Genomic DNA, 22,500 nt, shown 5'->3' with positions numbered 1-22,500 from the left:
TTACGCAATGCTCTTATAGGTGGTATTACTCAGTGCTGTATGTATTATGTGTATGTTGTAAACAACAGTCAGTCCACTAATTGGCATTCCAATCTGTCACTTAGTTCAAGTGTGGGCACTTAATTAAGAGCTCACATTATGTGCCCAACCTGGCACCCACCTGTGGGACCTTACCAACAGAAGCCATACAAGCACTCCCCTCTATCCAATATTGTTGCCATAGTTAGCGGCTACTGTAACTCAGGCACTCTTTGTGAAACATTAGCCTGGCCATAATCTGTTTAATCCCCCCTCAATAAAGGGAGTGGTATTCAGTTGTTGTTGATATAATTATGTTGTTGATATAATTACGAGATTATGGTTTTGGGATGGGCTAGTGTAGTATTGCCTCACTTCTGTGTGGGTGGGTGGTGGGTGGTCCTTGTATGTGTGTGTGTGTGTGGGGGGGAGGTCCCTGCATTGTGTGGTGTGGTGTGGGTAGTCCCTGCATTGTGGTGTGTGGGTGGTCCCTGCATTGTGGTGTGTGTGTGGTGCTCAGTGTGGATACAGGTCAGGAGGTGGAGAAGACTTACACTAGTTTGTGTGTTGAAACTTAAACATGTCGGCCTGTGTTTTTGTTTCTACTTGTAATGGAGTCCTAGAGTCTAAAGCGCTTGTCCTCAAGAAAGTACCCCATGATAACTGTATTGAATACCACTAGCTTGCACTAATGTACATGTACTGTTTTAATATAGTAAACTGTCAGAAGTTTCCATGCAACCATTGACTGGTTGTTATAGTTACGTTGTGTACTTGATTTAGTGTATACTCTCTAGGGAGAGCTGTGATGTCATTGTTGTCTGTTAGCCTTCATTGGTGTTGATACTCTGACCGTGTGGTCAGCTCATGCATCATTAAGCATGGCTATACTCAACTGCTGGTGGGAGTACCATGCACTCACTATACTATAGTGCTACTAAACATAGTGCCTTAGTGTGGGAAGATCAGGTCAGAGCCTAATTGGTGCATGAGAGACTGTAACAGTTTCCATACACGTGTGTAATGATATCTTTCATGAGAATGTTTATGAACCTTGCACTATAGTTCATCAATATGGACATTACCTACGTGTATGGCTAGTACTAGATACTATTGTGTAGTGTATAATTATAGCTCTGTTTGTCAATTTGCATGATGCCTTTTCCTCTATTAGTGTGGGCGGGGGGTTAGTCCTTATTCAATTACGTGTACATGTTTACCGGCATCTCTAAAGGTCATTCCATTGCTTCTGTGTGCTAACACCACTCTGCTAATAGGGCTGGTAGGACTGCACCTGCCAACCCGGCACTCTTAGATGTACACCACTCATTGTATAGACCTACCCACGTGCACTTTCTTTAGATGTATTATAGGGCAACCTATTGAAGTAATGTACTCACACCACCTGCAAGGGAAGTGCTATAATAGTCTGAGAAAGTGTATACTGTTAGTACATTGTGACCTAATGCTTATGGTGGGATTATGGGCTTGTTTTGGGAGCTAACATTGAGAGCTCATAACTTGAGTGAGGATTGTCCAATTTCACAATAAAGAGATACATTTTGTAGCCCTTTGAAAGGCCAATCTAGTGATGTGCTTATATCAGTGATTGCTTTCTGCTGTCCTGTTTTATAGAAAAAAGCATGTTACCTTAGTTACCTTAGCCTTGGTGTTTTTCTGAAAATGACCTGTAACTTTGAGAGGCCATAACTTGGGTTAGGATTGTCCAATTCAAAGCTAAATGATCCATTTAGTCGCTACTTGGTAGCTGTATCTTACAAAGCAAGTGCATGGAATTACTTTGTGTTTGTTATTGAAAACATATCAATGTTGACTAGCATAGCTACTTTCCTATACCACTAGTATGCATGCACTGGTGTACTGTTGGTACAACTACTGCATGGGATATGTTTTCTAAACTAATTCTTCTGGGAAAGTGAACATCTGTCACTGCTGTAGTCACATGTGTTGTTTAAACCACCATAGCATCGTTTATGGTATCTCCTTTAAATATGTGTGTGCTGTTTACCATAACTTGTATTGTATCTTGTGGCTGCCCCTAGTAGCTAGAGCTGATAATTACAATTAATGTGTGATGTGCATTAATTAGTACCGTATAGCGGATATATTTCGAGGGTAAAAATTTTCACGGAAATGCCTTTAGAAAGGTTTTCGCGGATTTAATTTTTGTGGAATAATGCTTTTTTGCAACATGAATGCATGCGATATTAAGTTCACGGTTATAAATTAATGTTCGCGGCACATGCCTAATCCGCGAAAACCACGAACATTTATACCCTTGAAATATACCCACTATACGGCAATAATGTCCTGCGTTACAACCTCCGTTAACATTAGTGTTTTTCTCCTTGCAGGTACACCCACTACTAGTTGCTATGGGAAACTGCGTAGGTGGTCAGAAGCATCCACCAAATTTCTTTTTTGTCAAGAATATAAACGTAGACCGAGCGTCGGGTCAAAGAGGACTGCTAGAAGTGAGTGAAACAGAACTAGTGTACACGGATAGCTCAAGCTCAGATAAATGGACGTGGCCGCTGCGATTCCTCCGCAAGTATGGCTGTGACGGTGAAGTGTTCTCATTCGAAGCCGGGAGGAAGTGCCCTGGGGGCGAGGGATTGTATGCGTTTTCGTCTAAACGTGCCAGTAAGATTTTCGAGTTGGTGGCGCGAAATATAAACCAAGGGGAGCAACAGCAAAATGGAGACTTGTCGCCGTTCCCTTCTGAAAGTAGACCTCCTGATCTGGCCACTATGAGTTTTGTACAGCGACAACAATCTCCACCCGCTACTTTACAAGAGGGTAACTATACGAACATTGGGCAAAACGGGATCCCACTGGCACAAGCCGAACAATTGGTCACACCCCCTCCACCTCCCCCACCCCTTCAAAAGGGACAATACATTCCTGTAGAATTTCAAAAACCACCGGCTGAGCACCCGGCCCCTCAACCAAATCCCGCCAATCTGCCCACGGATTATACGAAAATCGATTTCGATAGAACAGAACAGATGACGCGAGATCGAGTACACGGAACTTTATTGCAGGAGATTAATCCTCACCGCACCTCTGGGAGTATGAGCTTGCCCCCCGCACGTCACAATCACAGACACAGGCGATTGAACACTGTCTCGTCTGGCACATCACAAAATCGGCGCTCTTCAGAAAGCAGTTTTAGCAGCCAAAGTTCCCTCACTGAAAGCTCTCGTAATTTAACTGGCCCCCAAGTTGTGAACGGACACGCTACCCATCCTGTTATCGGTGAGGAACCAGCCGGGGTCACTTATCAGAATGTCGTACTGCCCCAACAACAAGTGACAGCGCAGCAGAATCAACCAGGAATGTTGTACCAGAACGTCAACGTTGGTCAAGGTAGCGTTAACGAAGTGTTTAGTGAAACGAGGTACGCTAATATGGATTATCCACCTCGTCATCAGTCAGTCGCTAACGGCAATGGAAGCATTACCCCGCTGAGAGGAAATGGTATGGGAACTTATGCCGAAGTTGTCCCCGGTTTCAGAAACAGAGCAACTTCGACGCCCATAGCTCAAGATTCGTACACACAACTCAATTTCCCACGTGATAGTACACCTACAACAGCCGACTCTGTTACCAGCCCTGTTAATAGTTCGATGGTGCCACAACCTAGTGTATCTGTGCAACCACTAAGTCCTGATGTAAGCTTAATAGAAGTGAAGCATCGCGACGAAAGGGCCACGTCTAGTAGCGACCTGTTGCCACCGAGAGAGGGGTTAGAGGTCATTGACGAGAATAAAGTTACGTACGGAACACTAAATTTCCCAGCAATGGCGGCTTTAACTGAAACCAGTCGAGCAAGAGAACAGGAACTTAGTGAGAATAACCACGACAGCTCAGATCGTTTGCAAGACTCTAAAGACTCTAGAGACAGAAAAATATCCACTTCACATCTGTTTAAGAGGAGCCATAAAGACAAGGACAAATGATTCTGTGCGTGTGCGTGTGTGTGTGTGTGTGGTGTGGAGAACTGATGAACGTTTTGTGTTTATGGTTGTGACACTTTTTGTTCTTTTGTGAGTAATCGTCTTTTTGTTATCAGCAAACCGTCCCCTGAGGCATGTTGTGTGTTTGTGTGTGCTTTGTGTGGTTAGGTCAGGAATGTTCATTGTCATTATTCATTGTGCAATCAGTTCACATCTTTACCTCCTATTCATGTTGACAGTGTTGTCATAGTAACTGGTCTTGGGTACCGAATTGCTACATGTGTCATATATATTATTATATCTCTTATCATGATGGTTAAATAGAACAGCATGTTAATTATGTAGATCCAATAACGCATGCTATCATGCACTGTCCTATAATGGTCATATTTCCATTACAGTCACGTATATAGCTAGCTATAATTATGTTACCAGAACCCGGCCGTATATAGACATTTCAATAAATACCAGCTAGCTGTTGTATAATTAATCACCTGAATATGCATTCTACGAATACTGATATGTACATACTAGTGTTGTAAAACTAATGAATGGGATTATTGATGTGTGTACACAGATCTGATAATTTATGTGAGATCACTTGCATCACCAAGTGACACACAGTTTGCCAGATAGTTCAATGCAATGACAAGAGTTCATTTCCTTGACAAGAGTTCATTTCCTCGGGAAGGTCACCACATGTGTCCACTGGCCTTTAGGATCATCATACATTAGATGTATGGTTAACTGTTTATGACTACCCCCCACAGTCAGAAGGGTGTTGCCGATGAAGATGATGATGATGTGTTAAGGCAGCACAAAATAAACAACCGCTCAATTGCGCAGGAAATGGTAAAAAAGATGCCAGAGGTTTAAAAGTCTAGTAACGAAAGATTCTTGCTAACATTTCTATCTCTAGCTATAGCTGCTACCTCGTCTGATTCACGTGCACATTTCTGCAACAACCTCTCACCTACTGACCTCACTCTGTTGGCCCCTTTTTCTCCATTGGTAACCCAATCAATCCAGCCTCTCCCCTTTTTCAAATAAGGGCCGGAATATGCAGGGAATCCTTATTTGATGTTTTTGGCAGTGTCAAGTATTCTTGGAACTGCCGGACGACATAATTATATATCTATATACCAGGACATGATGAAGTTGGTACTAGTGTACACACTCTCGAGTACCCGTTGAATGTGCTGAAACCTTTAAAGTACCCAAATCAAAGCGAGGGGCCATCGAGCACTGGGGTTAAGGGGGCCTTTCGCAGCCCCCTTCCCATTCACGTTTGGGCGAGGGGGAGCGCTAAAACACAGGCGAGAATTTACGCTTTATATGCTTTGACCTTGTGAGCTCTCTGTGACATTTCGGAGTTGTAATGTAATTATATAATTATATAGACATTAATTTCACAATTTTATTTCATCAAAAAGAACATGTTGTACAATACATCAATAAATAAACACAGATTTATTATATAGTACTGGTAGTGTGCTATGTTATATATGGGATGGATATGAACACAGATCTGATAGCGAAGCCATTTATTAAACCACCTAGTATATACAGTTCGCTTGATAGTTCAATGCAATGACAACACTTCATTTTCTCGGGAAGGTTACCACATTGTGTCCACTGGTCTTTAGTGGGATCGTACAGATGGATGCTTGAGGTAGCGTCACCTTTTAGTCCTTCCCTACCCCCCATAGTCAGGAGGGTGTTGCGGACGGCGATGGGAGATGACCAATAGAATGGCACACTTGCGACAGATTCCCACACACCAAAACTGGCTCGTGATATGAGGGAGGGTACATGAGCTCGAAACACTTCTTTAGTGTCTTGACTTATAAGATACAGTGTGTCTTCAATTAGGCAAGTGCTGTAGTCACCAGTGCAGGGAAGTGGTTCGGCTGTGATCCATTTGTTACTTGTGTTCAGAATGTTCACGTCAGCTATCCTAGTGTAGTGTGAGTCAAGTCCACTGATAACGATCAGATGGTTCTGATATTCAACAACTGCTGGCAAAGTTAATGCTTTTGGCATGTGGGGAAGTGACTGGACCCATTGTTGAGAGCTCTCATCGAACGTTAGGATGGTATTCATTTTCTCATTAGTAGACTTGTCCTCACCTCCGACCACTAACAGTCGACCTCTCAGTGTTGCTATGGCGAAGTCACCCACTGGAGGAGGTGGCAGCTCATCCCAGCTATCCTGATCTGGTGTGTACACAGTCACAGTCGTAGTCCCGTTACTCCAGCTTCTCGTGTACAGCTTCCCGTTGATAGCCACAGGCTGATCGTTCACAATCATCGCCTTTGGTATGTCCTTGCATCTTGTCGTCCAGTTGAAAGTGATGGCAGTAGGAACAGTTGGTTGTGGTGTGGTCGACTTGTGTGGTAGCAATGCGTTTCCAGTGCTCGAATCAACAATATTGATTGCTTTTGTGGTTTTGTTTATGGCTATCTGTAAAAATTGAAAAACTGTGTCACTTTTATGCGTACATCAAAGAAATGGTAAGTACTACAATACATAGAGCTCATTGAGCTAACATTATAATTATGGTCAAGTTTTTTAGAGAAAGTGTATTAGCTATTGTGCTGTAAACAAGGCTGTACTATTGACGCATAATAAAAGGTTTTAGTTGGTTGCTGCCATCCCACCACACTGACACAATGCTGTTGCTTAACAAAACTTTTCTTGTTAGACAACATCAATCAAAAGCACACTCAACCATGATAAAAATTATTTGTACAATACAATACATATTGAGGCACAACTCCATGTATGCATAAAGGACTCCCCGCTCACACAGTCACCTCTCTCTGTCCTGAGCCCTGAGGTGTGTCCTCCCGAGGCTGTAGCTTTAGAGACCTCACTGAACTGGAGAGAAGACAATCAATTTCTTTGCGTTGAACTTCCAACTGCTTTTGTTGGAGAGTGATCAGTTCTTCCAGTCCACGAATTTGTTCTCGATTCTCAGCTTGATGACGATCGATAGATGCTTGTAATTGGACAGACATTTGATGCTGAAACTGATTGATTAAACCTTGGTTCTTGTAATAATAATGTTGCACTTCTTCTTCCTTCACAGCCACCTGTTGAATCAGTTCTAGCTTGGTCTGGGTGCAGTTCTGAGGGAGTGTTGTTCCAACATCCTCCAATCTTTTCAACACCACCACAGCAGAAGGTCGATCTTCTTGGTCATACGCCAGGCAAGCGAGGGTCAACTGGACTAGGGGGTGGGTCTCACCAAGAGCTGCTTTCATTGGAGCAATGTAATCTTCACGGCGTTCGATTTCGGATCGGCCAACAATTTTTTGAGTAGCAGGATCTCGATAATTAGCAGGTTTGAGACTTTTGGGGAAGGTCTGTGTCAGTGTGAAGAGAGATACCACACCAAAGGAGAAGATGTCTATGGCAGTATTGTATCGTGTGACCCCTTCCTCTTGAGCTGCCTCTGGTGGCATGTACACACCAGTGCCTGGCATTTGAGTCATCGAGGCAGCTAGCTGGCCAGGCTGAATGTTCACAATCTTAGAAACACCCAAGTCTGCTATCTTGGCATTGAGACCGTTATCGACTAGAACGTTCTTGGCAGACAGATCACGATGGACAATGGGTGGAGTGCGGCTGTGCAGATAGACCACCCCTCGGCCAGTCCCCGTCAGAAGGTGCACTTTGAGGTCAATAGGAATGTTGGGGCTGGTTTCCAGAAGGTTGTCGAGGCTGGTTTGTAGCTTCTCCATCAGTAGGACGGGGAGTTGGGCTCCAGGGAGATAGCACACCCCCAGGAACTGTACTATGTGAGGGTGACGGAGCTGGCTCATCAGTTTACACTCCTCCACAAAATCAGTCACCCATTTCTCAACCTTGAGGAAATACCAGTAAATTAGTCTATGCAGGCTAGAAAAATAACAGTGTAACTATACCTGCTGTGGAGAACCCAGGTTGACAAGCTGTTGGTGCATTTTCTTGGCAGCTACCGTTGCTCCAGGTATCTCCACCTCCTCCACACTGCCATAAGCACCTGCTCCTAGTACTCGTCCAGTTAACTCAACTGTAGCGACTAAGAACTGCTCCAACTTGGGATCAGCAGTGATTCTAAAAGCCATACTTTGCAAAAAAGGGGCGTATTTCGTTCAAACCTCTTATGTTTTCTGCAATAATCATAATTATGATCTACCGCCTGTTGTAGAATTCTATGCCGCCGCCACTAAAATAAAATAGGTAGTCTCATGAATCAGCCGCACCTTTGACACCAAAGGTGCGGCTGATTCATGAGACTATTAAATAGATAATTATGAACACACGCCAGAAGTGTAGGTATAATAGACTGTCTGAGTGGAGGATTGGTAGTAGTTTTGCAGGTGTGACTACAATATACACAGACTGGGCATGCAGTGAGTCAAATGTGCAGTTAGTTCCATTATAATCAATTCAACTTGATGAAGGTATTTTATATCGAGCTATGTAACTCTATATTTATCCAGCAATTGCAATGTAGATCTACGCATTTTCAGAGATGCAACTCACATCATCGAGCAATAAATTAGCCTCAGCCTGGGGTCGAGGATACGAGTTTCGGTTTAGGGTTCAAATATTATTTTATCCCGCGGCCTTTAATCAAAGCATTAATACTCTGGTTGAAGTAGTAGCCTCGATCCCAGGCCGAGTTTTCGCTTTTATAACGGCTAGGCGAACAACTGGGCCTGGTACTAGTTGTCTGCGCATGTGTCAATCGTTCGTCAGATTCTGACGAATGGATATTCTCGTTCACTTTCGTGACATTTATATTCGTGTACTATCGTGTACTAGAAGTCAGTTCCCGTTTTATCATTATTGGAATCGATTGGAATGGCTCTTAGCTGAAGCTTCTCTCTTCTCTGAAGCTTATTCTGAAGACTGAACAACAAGGGAAGAGGTATAAAGCTTTGTCAAGCTTGTTAAGGTCAGATATTTTTGTGTGGGCCCTATGGCCGGCTATGCTATCAAGTTAAGTCTTGTTCATGTTTGGCAAGAATGTAGGTAGACTATAGTTTCATCATTAATATGGTGGATCAAGTGAAGAGTGTGAGCTAGAGAACTTGGTGCTGCCATCATCAGCTCGTCGACAATGACACTATAACCGAGAAATTTAATATGTATAGATCTACACGTATTTAAAATATCTACTTCTCTGTACAGGAATGGCTAATATCCAGCTATCCCAACAGTGCTCCTCTTGGCTATACTAACGGACGAGACTGGACAGTTTGAGGTAAGGGTTTAACCGTCTTTGGTTTCTTTTAATAATTATTGTCCTATACTCACAGACACAGGACTGGAGTATGACCTGTTCATTCGAGCGTTGCTGGGTAGCTCAGAGACATCAAGAGAATCTACGTTTTCTCAAGCAATGAGTTACGAGTTGGGGCCTAGAATCAGAGAAGTCCAGCAGCCTGCTAAATCTTTTTGAAACGTAATTTGAAGGCATTCAATCATCCTGAAGTTGCCCTGGGTCACTGTAATTGTGCTGCAGCACAACTGGCAACTCCCCAGGCCTTTGTGAAGCAGCTCCCTATGTGCATCTTTTGTGTACTCACTCTGTGCATTTTCTGTGTACAAATTTCCATTATTGATTTATTAAATATTTTTGCCGACCACAAATATACAATGAAAATTTGACGCATGCGCAGACAACTAGTACCAGGCCCAGTTGTTCGCCTAGCCGTTATAAAAGCGAAAACTCGGCCTGGGATCGAGGCTATGGTTGAAGTAATTATGGTCCTCATCTAGTGGGATTAACAGCATAGAGCAGGTGAAAGGATTGCTCCCTACCTGGTGGAGGTACTGCATGTGACAGGTGCGGCTGGTTCCACTTGGCCTGGCGCCTATGCATAAGGCCATGGGCCATGTTTTCAGTTCACCCGCTCAAGTTGTCATTTTTGTTTTGCCCATAAATCTTACTCACTAATTACGGTGTTGTACACACCCCATACATTCAGCAGCAAGAATGACGAGGGGGGACATGCCATGCAAGGCAAAAAGCGTTTAGGGCAGGGTTTTCGGAACCTGCATGCTTGCTCCCTCTTCTGTAGAGGGGACCATAATTATTATTCTGTCACCGAGTGTTTCTTTGCCAAATCAGTCACCCTGGTCCCATTCTAGCCATCTAGCTTGTCAAGCAATACAATTTTTAATTTTGTTTGCAGAAAAAAAGGGGGCGTATCTCAATAACAGCCATGCAGAGTTAGGCCCTGATAAATTATGCTTGGAATAATTTTAGCATAATAGGTGTCTAAAGGGACAAATGTCCATTTTTGGTAACGATCAATACATTAAGTTTTGCATAACGACATTTTCATGTGACAAAAAATGCTAAAGTTGGATCAGTTCAAGTCAGCAAGATAACACTGAGAATCATGATTATATTAATTATGTCGTGTGTCAGTTGCATGTGTACATAACTCATTTGACTTTCGTCTTAATGATCCCGATGTGCAGTAACAAATATTTTCGTTGCTAACCTCCTTTATAGTTTTGGAAATATTAAACTTATATACGCTTTCCCATGCAGAGTACTCAGAAGATCTAAGAATCTGCTGGGACCCTTTTGATGTATGCCAACGACAGAGGGATCGAGGGACACATGACTACTGTTATGCATTATGATGCATGAGTACAATTAATGATTATGAATAATAATACAGTGCAGAATAAGAATTTAAAAGGATATGGGTAAACTGTTAATTTGGATCTCCACACGAGCCTCGTACAGTGGTTTGTTCTTTCGAACAATTTTGTAGAATCCCTCTTGTAACTTGGGCAGTAGTGGCGGGAAACATATCAAAGCAACAAACAACACTAACATGATGTTAAAAGTTATCACTGATGAGTAGAAAGGTACGGTCAATGTCGGTACCTCGAAATAGAAGAAGTAATATATTACAAATCCCAGCACCATCACTGGGATGATTAGATAGATTAGTATACGTAAAGTCTTCGTGGTGAAGGATTTGCTCTTTATGTTCCGAGTTAGCACAGTAAGCATCAACACAGCTGCCATGAGCAAAGCTTTGGGACCGACAACTAGTCCAATTGTTAACGCTGGAATTCGACTTCCACATGTCCGGAAATAGTATAAAAATGTTGCATTTCCATCAATAGAAGTTGTATTAATTAGGCCAAAATGTTGAGGATTAAGTGTTGTCAGGATTGTTCCAAATAGCGCATCTATCAATAACAAAATGAATACAAACACGATGAGGTAGAAGTCAGTAATGAAGCGTCCTGGATTCAGATAGTGTGTAAATATGCGATACAATCTCCACGTTCGAACAGCCACTGTTCCGAAAGTCAGTGTAAACGATAGAGGCAGCATCCAGTACCAAGACAGGTTACACAGTGCCACAGTTACCCATGGAACATTACTCAGTAGTTTAGAAGACTGCAGAGTGAAGAAAAATATTGTTAGAATGAAACAGTAGCATCCGACGAACATGATTTGGTTTAGTTTGATGCATGATGCTTTAACGGACGGATGGGTCCGATATTTGTACGTGAGAAGATTTAGCACCACCAATACCACCAGTTCTATGATTGTAATAGTGAAGAAGATACCAACAACTTCATTGCTCACTGTATCTGCAGAATCAAACTTGTCAGGTATTGATTCCAACAGATTGTCTATCGGTATAAGCGTGTTTCCGTTCTTAAGATAAGCAACAGCTTTTGATATGCCATTTGTCACCTGTAGCACAGAAACAGATCTCAACCCAAATCCCGACTTATTGTCAAACGCAATTCTTCCTGACACACCCTTAAAATCCAAGCGATAGAACTCGTCTAAAATCATATCCGACACGGTTGTATTTCCGTATTTGTAAGTTCTGAGGTCAAGACTTTCTGTAAGGTTGTCTAAAACAACAGACCACGCCCACAGTGAATCGTAAAAGTACGAGGTCCATACGGAATACTCGATAGCGGGCCTGTTAAGTAGGCCGCTCTGCAAATTGCTTTCCTCGATTCCTTTTTGAATGAGTTGATCGTATTCGTTGAATGAATGTCTAGAATAGGTTGACGGTGACGACTCGTTGATTGCTGATAATCGATAGACAAGAAATAAACTTCTATCGAGAGCAATAGTTTTAATGTCTTTTTCGGAACATGTGTATTTTTTACCCTCGTAATAGAAGCTCACGTTACTAGCAATCTCATCGAATGTGTTGACGGTGACAATCCATTGGTAGGCTGGATATACCATCCCGAAATGTTGTGCTAGACAAAGAGTTCGTTGCGTGATGTTCTTCGCTGTTAGCAAGAAGTTTATCCGAAGGCCATTTTTTCGTACCAGTTCTCTTAGTGGTATGTAGGTATTGAACACAGGTGTAGAAACAATACTAAGTGTTCTGTTTAGTGATACAAGTTTTTGGACTTCACTGGCAATTGATGAGTAAAATGTACGAGTTTCTTCAAATAATACTCCCACTTTGGTCCAGCTGTTCTTTATCATTAGTTCCACGGCTAATTTAGCAAATTTTTCCGATGAGCTGATAGAGCTCAGAGCGTAACGATATGTAGTTCTATTGGCCAGTATCAGGCTGCCTCCGCTATGAACTGTCACTAATGACAGCTGCTCACGACCTAGCAACGAACCTACTGCAGCTGATGAACTCGAACAACCAGGACCTATAATACCAACCACTCGTTTGGGAGCAAATTGAGAATAGACATTGGCAAACACCGCCTCATAAGCTTTACTTGTGTGCTGACATCCACTGTTGTTGTGAATCAGTTCTATACGATATTCTGGTAGTATTGCTGTCTGATTATTGATCTCCTCTTTGGCCATTTCCAGTGCTAATCTGATCTGAGGTCCATCATCCCACGATGGATAGAATGGAGGCTCGTTGTACGGTAATAGACAAAGGATATGTAATGTTCTGTTCTTGGCACCAGCTGCAGTCAGTACCAATGTGGTAGCGAGAATGTAAGCAACAAATATTTGGAAGCTAGCCATCGATACTTGGCTTGTACATGAAGTTCAGGGCGTTAATCAGTGAAACTGTATGAGTGAAAACATATGTTATGAAAGTTCGTTTAGTTGGTGGGTGGAATGCTTTAAAGTATACACGAACCCTGGCCAATTATGGTAATAACCACAAGGGAATTATAATGTTGCACTTGCAATAACAAAATATCCCAGTCGGCATTTATGAGATAGTTAGACACTGTTTATGAGGTGTCTATGAGAGTATCCCGAGTGTAGTGAGGGTACTACGCATGCCTGAAGGCTTCTAAATCACATGCATGGACACCTCCAAAAAAGTGTCTAATTTGAGAATTAGATACTAGTGTAATACAACAAGTTTGACGGGATACTAAGTAACTGGTTGTATATAGGTATATACTAAGTCCCATAGTACACCTCCTCTGAGGCACTTTTCCCATGTATACTTCCCATGTATAACATAATTATATAGATCTAGCTATATCAACTAGTGTCTATTAGGCATCGTATGCATGGTTGACAAAAGTATAGGATTAAGTTAGCACTTATTATGAGAAGCACATGCACTGTAAGTTTCTCATGCTGAAACACCACTAAACTAAAACTATACCACCCTAAAGTTTTGCACTGTACAGCCACAGTACAATAAAGCTCTACCTAGCAACTCAGTTCACTTGCATGGAGCAGCACATTCACTGCATTTGGTATCTTACTTGTATAGCAGATTAACAGTATATCGCTCTCCTTGCTTGCAGTTGCTCTGTATCAGACTTTTGATATCAGCTATAGGCTTGTACTGAAGCCCTACAGAATCTACTAGTGCCCTACAGATGCACAATGAACCACCAGCATATAAGGACTAATCCGCGGCCAGGACTCGAGACAATTAATTTCATTGTTATTGTCAACAATAGGGTCATCAACACAATCACGTACACTTATAGCCACAGTATACTGCACACATTAATAATTCTCAGTACAACAGAACCACACTTATTGAATTAATCTCCTAGTTTAGTTCTAGTAAGCTCTGTTAGTTGGCTCTCCTGAGCTGAGCCAGCGGTTGACTATCTTTCACAGGAAATTGCCGCTGTGAACCTGTAGCACTCAACTTGAACCTCTTCGGGGAAGGCATCGCATTCTCTTGGGCATGATTATCCTCCGTGCATTTAAGAGCCTCTTTTCGTGAACATTGTGGTACCATAAATTGTGCCTTTTGCACAGACGCTAAAGGCACTCTATTATTTGCATTGCTCGCAGTTCCCACCATCTTCTCCTTGCTAGCTTGCAAGTTATACTGAGACTGAGAGGTGGTTCCATTTTTCACTGTTCCAATAGTTGGGCTGTTAGAGTTAGGTATAGGTGTGTGGTTAGCAACAGTAGGCAGGAGCAGGGAGCTGAGTTGGGGCAGCCAAGAGATGGGGATTTGATTGCTCAAAGTTGTTGCAGTAATGTCAACGTTCGGTTGAAGGCAGGTGACAATTTGGCCAGCTAGTAGAGCACTTTGGGAAATATTGCTAAAGTTAGAGATGTGGTTGGGAATCGAAACACTCGGTTGTCCAGTCCGTTCATTTATCACTGGAATCGATTTTTGCGATACAAGCGAACTTAGAACTTGAGAGGACAACGGTATACACATAGGAGCCATTGATGTTTTCAGGCCAGGTTCCATTCCAGGTATGCCAGATATGCCAGGTCCGGATCCAAGATCAGATACAGCAGGTTTCATCAAACTGGTGGTGGACATTTGCAATTGTTTCTCTTCTTCGTAGCGCTTAGAATATCCAACAGTAGTAATCATTTCGGGGCACTCGAGAATCACAGGAGGTGTCTCCGATGGCAGCTGGTCAGGAGTTAGTTTGGTGAGTAGATTTCCCATCATCAGCATGAGGTCCTTGGCAGTTTGGGTGACTCCTACTAGTGAGGGCGGCTCATCAGCTGCAGGTTTAGTTATAGGGTCAGAGTTCATTCGAGGTGTCGTCACAGTAGGTTGAATTTGCGATTCAATACTTGTCTTTGGCGCTGCTATCTGATTGGTCGTTGCACTGGAAAGGAGGGGTGCCATTGAATTAGTAGCTCTATGGAAGGGGTCCATAGATAACGGTGGTATTGGGGTGGCCGATAAAATGGGTGTGGTCTTGCCAAATGGAGGCGTGGCAGGTTTAGGTCGGATGGTACGTCCACCACCAAACACAGTCTCGACAGTGGAAGTGTAGCGCTGCACGAACTCACGGAACAATGGAGCCAGTATAGAAGAAGTCAAGGAACACACACACAGCATGCAAGTGATAAACAAATACAGTAGTATTAAAGCCAGATAGACAACTTAAAATAGCAGTGCTATATACTTCAGCTCTAAACATACAATGAAGTGCAATATACTGTACGTAGTTGAAGTACTGAATGGCATGCAGGAAGTATCACACCCACACCATGCATGTAGTGAGGCTAAGCTACAACATGCAGGGAGTTGACATGACTGCTAGTGTGGTAGGATATCATGAGGGTACTTGTGAACGTGCTTCATCATCTCAGCCTCAAATTCTCGTATCTCAGAGAAATAGTCGGTAGCTTTAGGAGCACCTGAAAACACACACACACACAGAGAGATTAGAACGCCATTCTAGGTCTACCATTACTACACTGACTTGATACATTTAGCACATGTACAGTGAAGGTTTCAAACTAAGCACACTTCATTACTGGCATATAAATTTCAATTTTAGGGGAATAATTAAGTAAGTGTACTGTCCCTTGCAATAGAGTACCTTTGCTAGTAGCTGCTGCTGTGGTGTCTATCCTTTCACTACCAGCTGGGCGTTTCGGATTAGCCCCGCCCCCAAACGATATACTTCTCTTGAAACCAGTCTCCTTAACCTTCACAGGGGTCGCAGGTGCAGAGCTGGGCTTGCTGGATTGACCCTTGACCTCGTACTGATGGATAAACGGGCGGTTCTTCCCGAATGAGGGCCGTCTTGTGAGAGCAACCCCAGAGAGGGAGGACTTGGCAGTAAAGAGAGAGGTGGGGCAGTCACTCTTGCGGGTCACAGCTGCATGAGGAATAAATAACAATGAGTAAAGTTTGACTGTTTGTCTCTATTGCATGGAACACTGTCAGGTAATAAATTTGGCTCCAGAAGTTCTATGGTCAATTATGGCTTCTGATTTATGTTGAGTATAGGAACTAAGTTTTGGCATGCATTATTTGAGGGGTTGTTTAAGGTATTATAGATTGGACTGTGGTGACACCATGAAGCCGCAAACAGATTGAAACCAGCACGGGTTTATAACGCTGTGTTGTGATAACAAGCACTTAGCAACTATAGTATTTCTGGTACTGCATGTTGTTGAACTCACGCAACACGTCGATCTGTTCGAGGCTCGGACCACACCAGTAATAGCCGGGCATCTTGCGATGGTTGGGAGCAAGGAACGTCTTCTTACGTATCAGGTTGAGAGTGGTGAGAACATTGGCTATGTCGTATAACCTTCGAACTTTGGCTGTGTGTGTGTGTGTGTGTGTGTGTGTGTGTGTGCAATCATAGAGTATAATATTAACGACTGTACGCATATCACTATAATTATACGTATGTTTATTTCTCACAAAAAGAAACGTGTATTTGCCTGAAATTAATCTAAACACACCGTAATTATTGTAGCTCTAGTTATGACAATCGGACAATAGTTATGGGCAGTCAACATTGAAGTGTACAGTAGGAGCTAGCACTCACTCTTGTTGGTGGGTTGTGTTCCACCCGAGGTGGAGTCGTAGTTGTCAGGCATGAGTAGACTACCAGCACACTCCAGGGTCACCTCATGGCTCTGGGAGGTAACAAAGGTAGAGAGAGATGACGTATGGGAGGCAGCAAAGATGGAGGTGGTTTACTTATACAGTGCACACTGTATCACACAATCATATGACAATGCTACCACATTTATAATCAATTCTGGTTGTTATTGCTACAGTCTCAACAACAGTTAATTTAGTTAATTTACAGGTATGTTAATGGATATTTCTTTCGTAGATTGACCTACGTACGGGTGTTATGAGGAAGAGCATGACAAACTTCTGACAGAGCACGCCCAGTGACTTGTCCCAGCGACTCACAGGGCCGTCCTCACACATCACACTCTCCACACCCTCACTCAGCTCAGGTGCATCCACCCCCTCAAACTCGTACAGTGAGCGGAAATCAGAATCATCTCGTGCCATGGCCTGGAATGGGAATGGGCCCCAGTAAGCATGCACAGGTATCGGGTATATGCTGTTTAGCAAGGAAGTACGGGTACACTAAATGTATACTGTTAACATGAAGCAATTAAGAGGTCAAGAGTGTGTGACTGTTAGTGTACACTGTGAATACTCGCACGCACACACGTGCACACACGCACGCACACGCACAGCACGCACGCACACGCACACACACGTAATGCACAGTGTACACAAGTGTGGTTGTTTTGGTTGCTTTTTTGTCAAATCTCAACCATAAATCTGCTACACATGAACAGCATGCTTGTTAACTCTGTACCTTTAGTTTAGCGAGTGTGACCAGTAGGCAGTCCTGTCCCAACCACATGTACCAGTTCTTAGACTGCTTGACGATCATCTCCAAGCTCTCGAGCACGTTGATGATGTCATAGATCCTCCGCCTGTTAGTGCCGAGAGTGGCGGCCACAGTCTCCAGGCTGAACTCACATCCCACACCAACATCAGTCTCAACTATCGTGAGAAATCTGAGGCAGGAAGAGAATGGTGCAAGCAACATCCATTATAAGACATTGTATAGTAATTGTGAGAAACTACATGTAAATAATTACGTCATACTAGACTATGAATGTACCAGCTAGTACACAAAACAAATGAATATAGAACTGTAATTTATGGGCGCAAGTATAATAGACTGTACATGTATTATAAGACAATACACGTCACATTGTACTAGTTGTATGGAGGTATGAGATTACCTTTGACAGAGCAACGAGAGTGACTTGTTCTTGCGTCCTGGTTGCTCGTCCTCACAAGCCACACCCTCCACACCATCACCCCCACCAGATGATGGACGCTTCACCTGTACCGCCAGGGGAAATACTGTTATATCAGTGCTGGGAAATACATAGTATAATTATGTGTTGTGATTGTCAAACAGTTTGTTCTAGTGCAACTTTATTATCTTTATTTGCTCAAAGCTTTGCAAAAATTCCCTCAATTTGCACCCATTCAAACAGAAGAGGAGCAGAGGACATAATTATGTGGTACATGTCTCCCTGGCCTTGTGCATGTTAGAGCTAGTGAAGTCTCTTACCTTGGACTTCTTGTGAGTGGTTATTTGGTATTCTCTGTCAATGGCACGCTCGGCTGCTGCAGCCGCTACCAGGACCTTGAGGTTGGTGGTGGGCGTCATGGGTGGACCTGTGTGATGTGTGGTGGTATGTGTGGTGTGCGTGGTGTGTGTGTGGGTGTATGGTGTGTGTGGTTCACCAATACTATGAACAACAATCACACAATACTAAAATCAGGTGATATACGATATGATATGCGTTCGCTTTCGTATCAACTCTACACATGTAGTTAGACTGGCGGCGACAGCCGCCCGAGCGTGTAGCGCGAGCGACTGGCAAACTGCCTCTCAGTCACTCGTCTCAGCGGAAGTGTAATAGATCGTATGACACTACTAAACATGAATATCTTTATAGATAATGTGGTTAAATTTTGCTATGAGATTCAGCTACTATGGAATGCACTGAATCCCCTGAAGTGTAAGTGCGGTTACAATTACAGGGCTAATATGACGTTGAGCAATCTGATAGGCTGCAATGCTCGTTGCAGCTGAGACGAGTGACTGATAGACAGTTTGCCAGTCCCTCGCGGTACACGAGGGGCTGTCGCCGCCAGTCTAACATGTAGTCATGTGCACTCATGTTCACCTGGAGTGTGCCCCGTCTTGTGTGGTGTGTTAGGGTCCATAGTTAGGGATGAGGTAATGCCAACACTGGTAGCCTTGGTAGCTGCTGGATCAGATGAAACACTAGCGTTAGGTCCGCTCATTTACCTGTGTGCGTGTGGTGTGTGTGTGTGTGTGTGTGTGTGTGTGTGTGGGTGCGTGCGTGCGTGTGTGTGTGTGTGTGTGTGTAAGACAATATTCAAGCTCTAGTAAGAAAGTGAACTTGACATTGTACATGTTGTAGTACAGTATTTATATAGAGTCTAGTAAAGCAGGAAGTAAAACTAGTTGGCAAGGAACAAGTGAACAAACTCAAGTTTCTAGTTCAAAACTAGACAGAACAAAACCTACTTCTTTCTTTTCTCAGTTTTCCTCTTTCTCTCTTTTTCTCAGTGCCTGTATTAGCATTCAATAGCTTCTTTAAAGTCTACAAGAAATTCCCGCTATATGTTGGAACCCGCCAGCACCAGAATCATGAGTTGACCAATCAAACGATGATGGGGGCGTGGCACTCGGCCACATGGCAGATGACCAGCCCCTCCCCGTACAGTATCCCTGGAGCGATTGCACGTGCGCAGAATGCAGCCCGATGGGGACACAAGTACAGCTCAAGTCATGTTTACAGCCAGAATTATTTTCCTGAGCTTTTATTCTGTCTTCAGTCATAGTGAGTGTTTTGTGTGCAGTAGATTCCCCATGTAGAGCTTACAATAATTATTGCTGTATTTAATACTGTAATTATATGTAAATGACAATCACTTGTAATGCCAATAAAACAATCTCTGTTAACAGTACCTACATAATTATAGCTAATGACAGTAATCAGTATCTCTGTGCTAACAATAGCCACTATTTTTCATTTTAGCAGTTTTTAGTTGGTAAATAAACAATGTGTAATGTGTGCCGCAGATACATATGGATGCTGTTATTGTTCAAACCATATAGTTTGTGTCTAATTTTGTAAATAGCTAGAACACAAATGAAACTTCCTGTCATCAGGTTTCAGGTTTCACTGTTCGTCACTGTTTGCATAAGTAGCTATTGTAAACGATATAAGTTGCTACACAAAATTAGTCAGTCTGAAATTTACAATGGCTAGTATGCTGATCTCGGTGCTAGTAGCTACTTTCATAACACAAGGGACAGCACAAGGTGAATGAATTTTGTTTGAATATTTGTATTAACGTGAATAGATTACAGATACTTGCACTGTCGCTGGTGAGTTCGAGTTGAATCTTGATAGCTCAGTCAGTATTTGTCTGTCTTCAAATTCAAGTTTAAGTTTAAAATGGACCAGCGTATGTTCTTCTGGATGGACTATCACTCATGCCAAACTGGCTTGTCAACAGAATAGTATGGATTTTCAAGGTACGTACAATAAGTGTTCAAATAATCATAATTATGTCTGTGAACATATTAGGGGCTCAGGTAGCAGTGGTTGATAAAGGGAACCCTACAACTTGTGTAACGTTCCCCGACTGCAATGGATATGAACAGAACCTGACTGAATGCATTCGTGGACACTCTTTTGATCTGCTATCAACTACTAGCAGTAACTTAGCTGGATTTATGTGTGGTAAGAAAGTTATACTGTCTATAGCTCTCTATATATACTCTTATTATGAGGCAAGACGTTTACAGGTTGTTCCAATGGTGATGTTCGATTCAGAGACCAACCAATTGAAATGGATAACTCAGTAAAAGGAGCAGTGCAGCTTTGTGTCCATGGAGAGTGGGAAACATTGTGTGCAACTAAAAATAATTGGTTAAAACAAATTTCAAATACCATTTTCGCTCCATATGTGGTTTGTCGACAACTAGGCTATTCTGAAAGAGGTATAATATCTAGCATGCTATCTGTTATCATGTGTACATACAGAAGCTGCAAGAGGTTCAGTCTGTTCATCTCTACCAACACCACCTCATTTCATTAATCCTATGTGTAATGGAGCTGAAAGAAGCCTGTTAGAATGTAGCAGAACCAATCAAGGAACCACCTGCCCCAAACTGTCCTGTACAGGAGACAATAGAGCGTATGGTGCAGTGACTTGTATTAAAGGTGAACAATTTATTACCATCTTGTATGTAATCATTCATGCACTGACAAGATTGCATCATTGGAACCACAAGACTGGTGGATGGATCCACGCCAAGAGAAGGACGAGTGGAGGTGTGTGTGGGTGGTCGGTGGGGCACAGTGTGTAGTATCAATCATCAAGAAATCACCGGGGCTGTCTGCTCTGAACTTGGATTTCCATCAAATGGTATGCACACTGTAAATTAGCTCTGTATTTTTGATAATTATGTGAGCTGAGTATTGAGGGCAAATCTGATAGCTATTAACTTATGTATTGTAATATAGGAGTTGAAGTTTTGAGGAATGGCACTACTACAGAGGGTACACCTGTGTATAGCTGTACACTAACAACCAGCAGTAGTCTGAGTTGCACACCAACTGTTAACGTCAATTGCGATCATTCCATGGATCTTGGTGTTGTGTGCAAGACACACCAAGATGTTATTGGCTCAGTTATTAATAGGACAATCGATCAAACCCTTCAGACATGCCCTGAACCAACCACGACCAGCGGAACAAATCAGCCAGCCCCCACCACCAGTGAAGTAGACCAATTCGTTACATTAGCTAATAATAAAATGATGGGAAGCTGTCCTACTGCTGCCTTGGGAGGATTGATTGGTCTTCTGGTGGTTGTGCTCCTAGGACTTGCTATTGGATTAACTGTAACTTGTTGTGTGTTGGGGAAGCGCTGGTCACAGAAACAGCAAGCTGAGTGAGTTCATTGAGCGTATGTGTTCCATTGAGTGTGTTGATAAATGCTTGTTGACAAAAGAGCCAGCTGAATAAGTTTATTTTGAAAGCACTATTCAGCTTATTTTCTTTCAGGCGTACATTGCATATACATTGTCCACTTTCAGTTCCAATATTAAGTATGAACACCTGTCTGCATGTCTGCATGACTGTACACAGATACAACATTTCTCAAGTGCAAAAGCTCTCAACAATTCAACGACAACTGAACAACCCAGTATACGATACAAGCATGGAACTACACAGTGCATACAGCTCCAGTGGACCCACCTACGAACAAGTTGCCAATGGCAATAAACAAGACCACACCTACTCAATACTTGAGCGCGATAAGAACATAAATCATCGCTCATTTCAGCTTAATCCTATAGATGAGGAGCAGAACTACCATGTGGTGGAGAGTGGAAGGTGTGTGGGTGTGGAGGGGGCAGGCTGCTGTGACGGTGTGTACAGTGAGGCTAGTAACTACGAAGTGCCAATGTCAAGCAAAACGGACAGCAAAGTATGGCTGTGTGAAGAGGACTACTCCACACTCAAGCATTGAGAGAACTGAACATTTGTGTATAAAATCATACACTTGCTTTTGATCAAAACTTAGAAATTTCAAGTACATATAATCTGAGTCACTATAATAATTATTATATCATACTATTTTGAATACTTTATCACATGTTTTAATGATGTGAGTTGTGGTTGGAGTGATGTAGTTTTGTCTAATTGGTTCTGATTCTCTTAACTGTC

General features: G+C 42.7%; 7 protein-coding genes across 13 annotated transcripts in view; 3 read left to right on the top strand and 4 right to left on the bottom strand.

Annotated features, from left to right (window-relative positions):
* The window catches only part of LOC135344133 (uncharacterized), a 6,158-nt gene extending 1,853 nt beyond the window's left edge, over window positions 1–4,305 (top strand). Inside the window, exon 2 of the mRNA XM_064541254.1 lies at window positions 2,394–4,305. Coding sequence (XP_064397324.1) covers window positions 2,415–4,001 — 1,587 coding nt within the window. The 5' untranslated portion in view covers window positions 2,394–2,414 and the 3' untranslated portion in view covers window positions 4,002–4,305. The remainder of the gene's footprint in view (window positions 1–2,393) is intronic.
* Window positions 1–22,500, bottom strand: part of LOC135344131 (scavenger receptor cysteine-rich domain superfamily protein-like) — a gene marked incomplete in the record, with an annotated part of 804,697 nt that overhangs the window by 737,694 nt on the left and 44,503 nt on the right.
* Window positions 421–22,500, top strand: part of LOC135344077 (nuclear pore complex protein Nup205-like) — a 189,771-nt gene continuing 167,691 nt past the window's right edge. Inside the window, exon 1 of the mRNA XM_064541162.1 lies at window positions 421–430. The gene's annotated coding sequence lies outside the window, so the exon portion shown is untranslated. The remainder of the gene's footprint in view (window positions 431–22,500) is intronic.
* Window positions 5,402–8,223, bottom strand: LOC135344106 (serine/threonine-protein kinase WNK-like). Its single transcript, XM_064541201.1, has 3 exons — window positions 7,928–8,223; window positions 6,815–7,867; window positions 5,402–6,461 (listed from the first exon to the last, which is right to left on the bottom strand). The coding sequence occupies exons 1-3, from the start codon at window positions 8,108–8,110 to the stop codon at window positions 5,493–5,495; spliced, it is 2,205 nt and encodes a 734-aa protein (XP_064397271.1). The 5' UTR covers window positions 8,111–8,223; the 3' UTR covers window positions 5,402–5,492.
* On the bottom strand, window positions 10,411–13,850 carry LOC135344100 (gamma-aminobutyric acid type B receptor subunit 1-like). The gene is made up of 2 exons (XM_064541196.1): window positions 13,701–13,850; window positions 10,411–13,041 (listed from the first exon to the last, which is right to left on the bottom strand). The coding sequence occupies exon 2, from the start codon at window positions 12,994–12,996 to the stop codon at window positions 10,702–10,704; it is 2,295 nt and encodes a 764-aa protein (XP_064397266.1). The 5' UTR covers window positions 12,997–13,041; window positions 13,701–13,850; the 3' UTR covers window positions 10,411–10,701.
* Window positions 13,899–19,419, bottom strand: LOC135344089 (transcription factor E2F8-like). Of its 2 annotated transcripts, XM_064541181.1 has the most exons (11): window positions 19,281–19,419; window positions 18,913–19,037; window positions 18,291–18,397; window positions 17,953–18,056; window positions 17,517–17,721; window positions 17,027–17,203; window positions 16,719–16,809; window positions 16,345–16,488; window positions 15,756–16,037; window positions 15,487–15,570; window positions 13,899–15,234 (listed from the first exon to the last, which is right to left on the bottom strand). In XM_064541181.1, exons 2-11 carry the CDS (start codon window positions 19,031–19,033, stop codon window positions 14,021–14,023), a joined length of 2,529 nt encoding a protein of 842 aa, XP_064397251.1. In that variant the 5' UTR covers window positions 19,034–19,037; window positions 19,281–19,419; the 3' UTR covers window positions 13,899–14,020. The 2 variants fall into 2 exon arrangements, with proteins under 2 accessions (XP_064397251.1, XP_064397252.1); XM_064541182.1 differs by lacking the exon at window positions 19,281–19,419 and having other exon boundaries at window positions 17,953–18,057; window positions 18,289–18,397; window positions 18,913–18,996.
* On the top strand, window positions 19,409–22,480 carry LOC135344125 (scavenger receptor cysteine-rich domain superfamily protein-like). 6 transcript variants are annotated; one of them, XM_064541242.1, is made up of 10 exons: window positions 19,409–19,596; window positions 20,029–20,081; window positions 20,123–20,147; window positions 20,206–20,297; window positions 20,350–20,505; window positions 20,571–20,765; window positions 20,809–20,988; window positions 21,038–21,193; window positions 21,292–21,721; window positions 21,919–22,480. In XM_064541242.1, the coding sequence occupies exons 1-10, from the start codon at window positions 19,424–19,426 to the stop codon at window positions 22,301–22,303; spliced, it is 1,845 nt and encodes a 614-aa protein (XP_064397312.1). In that variant the 5' UTR covers window positions 19,409–19,423; the 3' UTR covers window positions 22,304–22,480. The 6 variants fall into 6 exon arrangements, with proteins under 6 accessions (XP_064397312.1, XP_064397317.1, XP_064397313.1 ...); XM_064541246.1 differs by having other exon boundaries at window positions 19,547–19,596; window positions 20,130–20,147; XM_064541247.1 differs by having other exon boundaries at window positions 20,130–20,297.

This window comes from Halichondria panicea, chromosome 11, assembly GCF_963675165.1.
Source record: "Halichondria panicea chromosome 11, odHalPani1.1, whole genome shotgun sequence".
In the NCBI taxonomy this organism is placed as follows: Eukaryota; Metazoa; Porifera; class Demospongiae; order Suberitida; family Halichondriidae; genus Halichondria; species Halichondria panicea.
This window is presented reverse-complemented; position numbering and strand designations above follow the sequence as displayed.

Excerpts from the sequence above, each read along its gene's own strand:
- LOC135344106 (XM_064541201.1), bottom strand. The coding sequence starts at position 8,110 with ATGGCTTTTAGAATCACTGCTGATCCCAAGTTGGAGCAGTTCTTAGTC. Across the intron at positions 7,868-7,927 it reads ACCTGGGTTCTCCACAGCAG|GTTGAGAAATGGGTGACTGA; the intron begins GTATAGTTACAC and ends TATTTCCTCAAG. Across the intron at positions 6,462-6,814 it reads AGGGCTCAGGACAGAGAGAG|ATAGCCATAAACAAAACCAC; the intron begins GTGACTGTGTGA and ends CAATTTTTACAG.
- LOC135344089 (XM_064541181.1), bottom strand. The coding sequence starts at position 19,033 with ATGAGCGGACCTAACGCTAGTGTTTCATCTGATCCAGCAGCTACCAAG. Across the intron at positions 17,722-17,952 it reads CTCTCGTTGCTCTGTCAAAG|ATTTCTCACGATAGTTGAGA; the intron begins GTAATCTCATAC and ends TTCCTGCCTCAG. Across the intron at positions 17,204-17,516 it reads TCACACTCGCTAAACTAAAG|GCCATGGCACGAGATGATTC; the intron begins GTACAGAGTTAA and ends TTCCCATTCCAG.
- LOC135344125 (XM_064541247.1), top strand. The coding sequence starts at position 19,424 with ATGATGGGGGCGTGGCACTCGGCCACATGGCAGATGACCAGCCCCTCC. Across the intron at positions 20,082-20,129 it reads AACACAAGGGACAGCACAAG|ATACTTGCACTGTCGCTGGT; the intron begins GTGAATGAATTT and ends AATAGATTACAG. Across the intron at positions 20,298-20,349 it reads GAATAGTATGGATTTTCAAG|GGGCTCAGGTAGCAGTGGTT; the intron begins GTACGTACAATA and ends TGAACATATTAG.
- LOC135344100 (XM_064541196.1), bottom strand. The coding sequence starts at position 12,996 with ATGGCTAGCTTCCAAATATTTGTTGCTTACATTCTCGCTACCACATTG.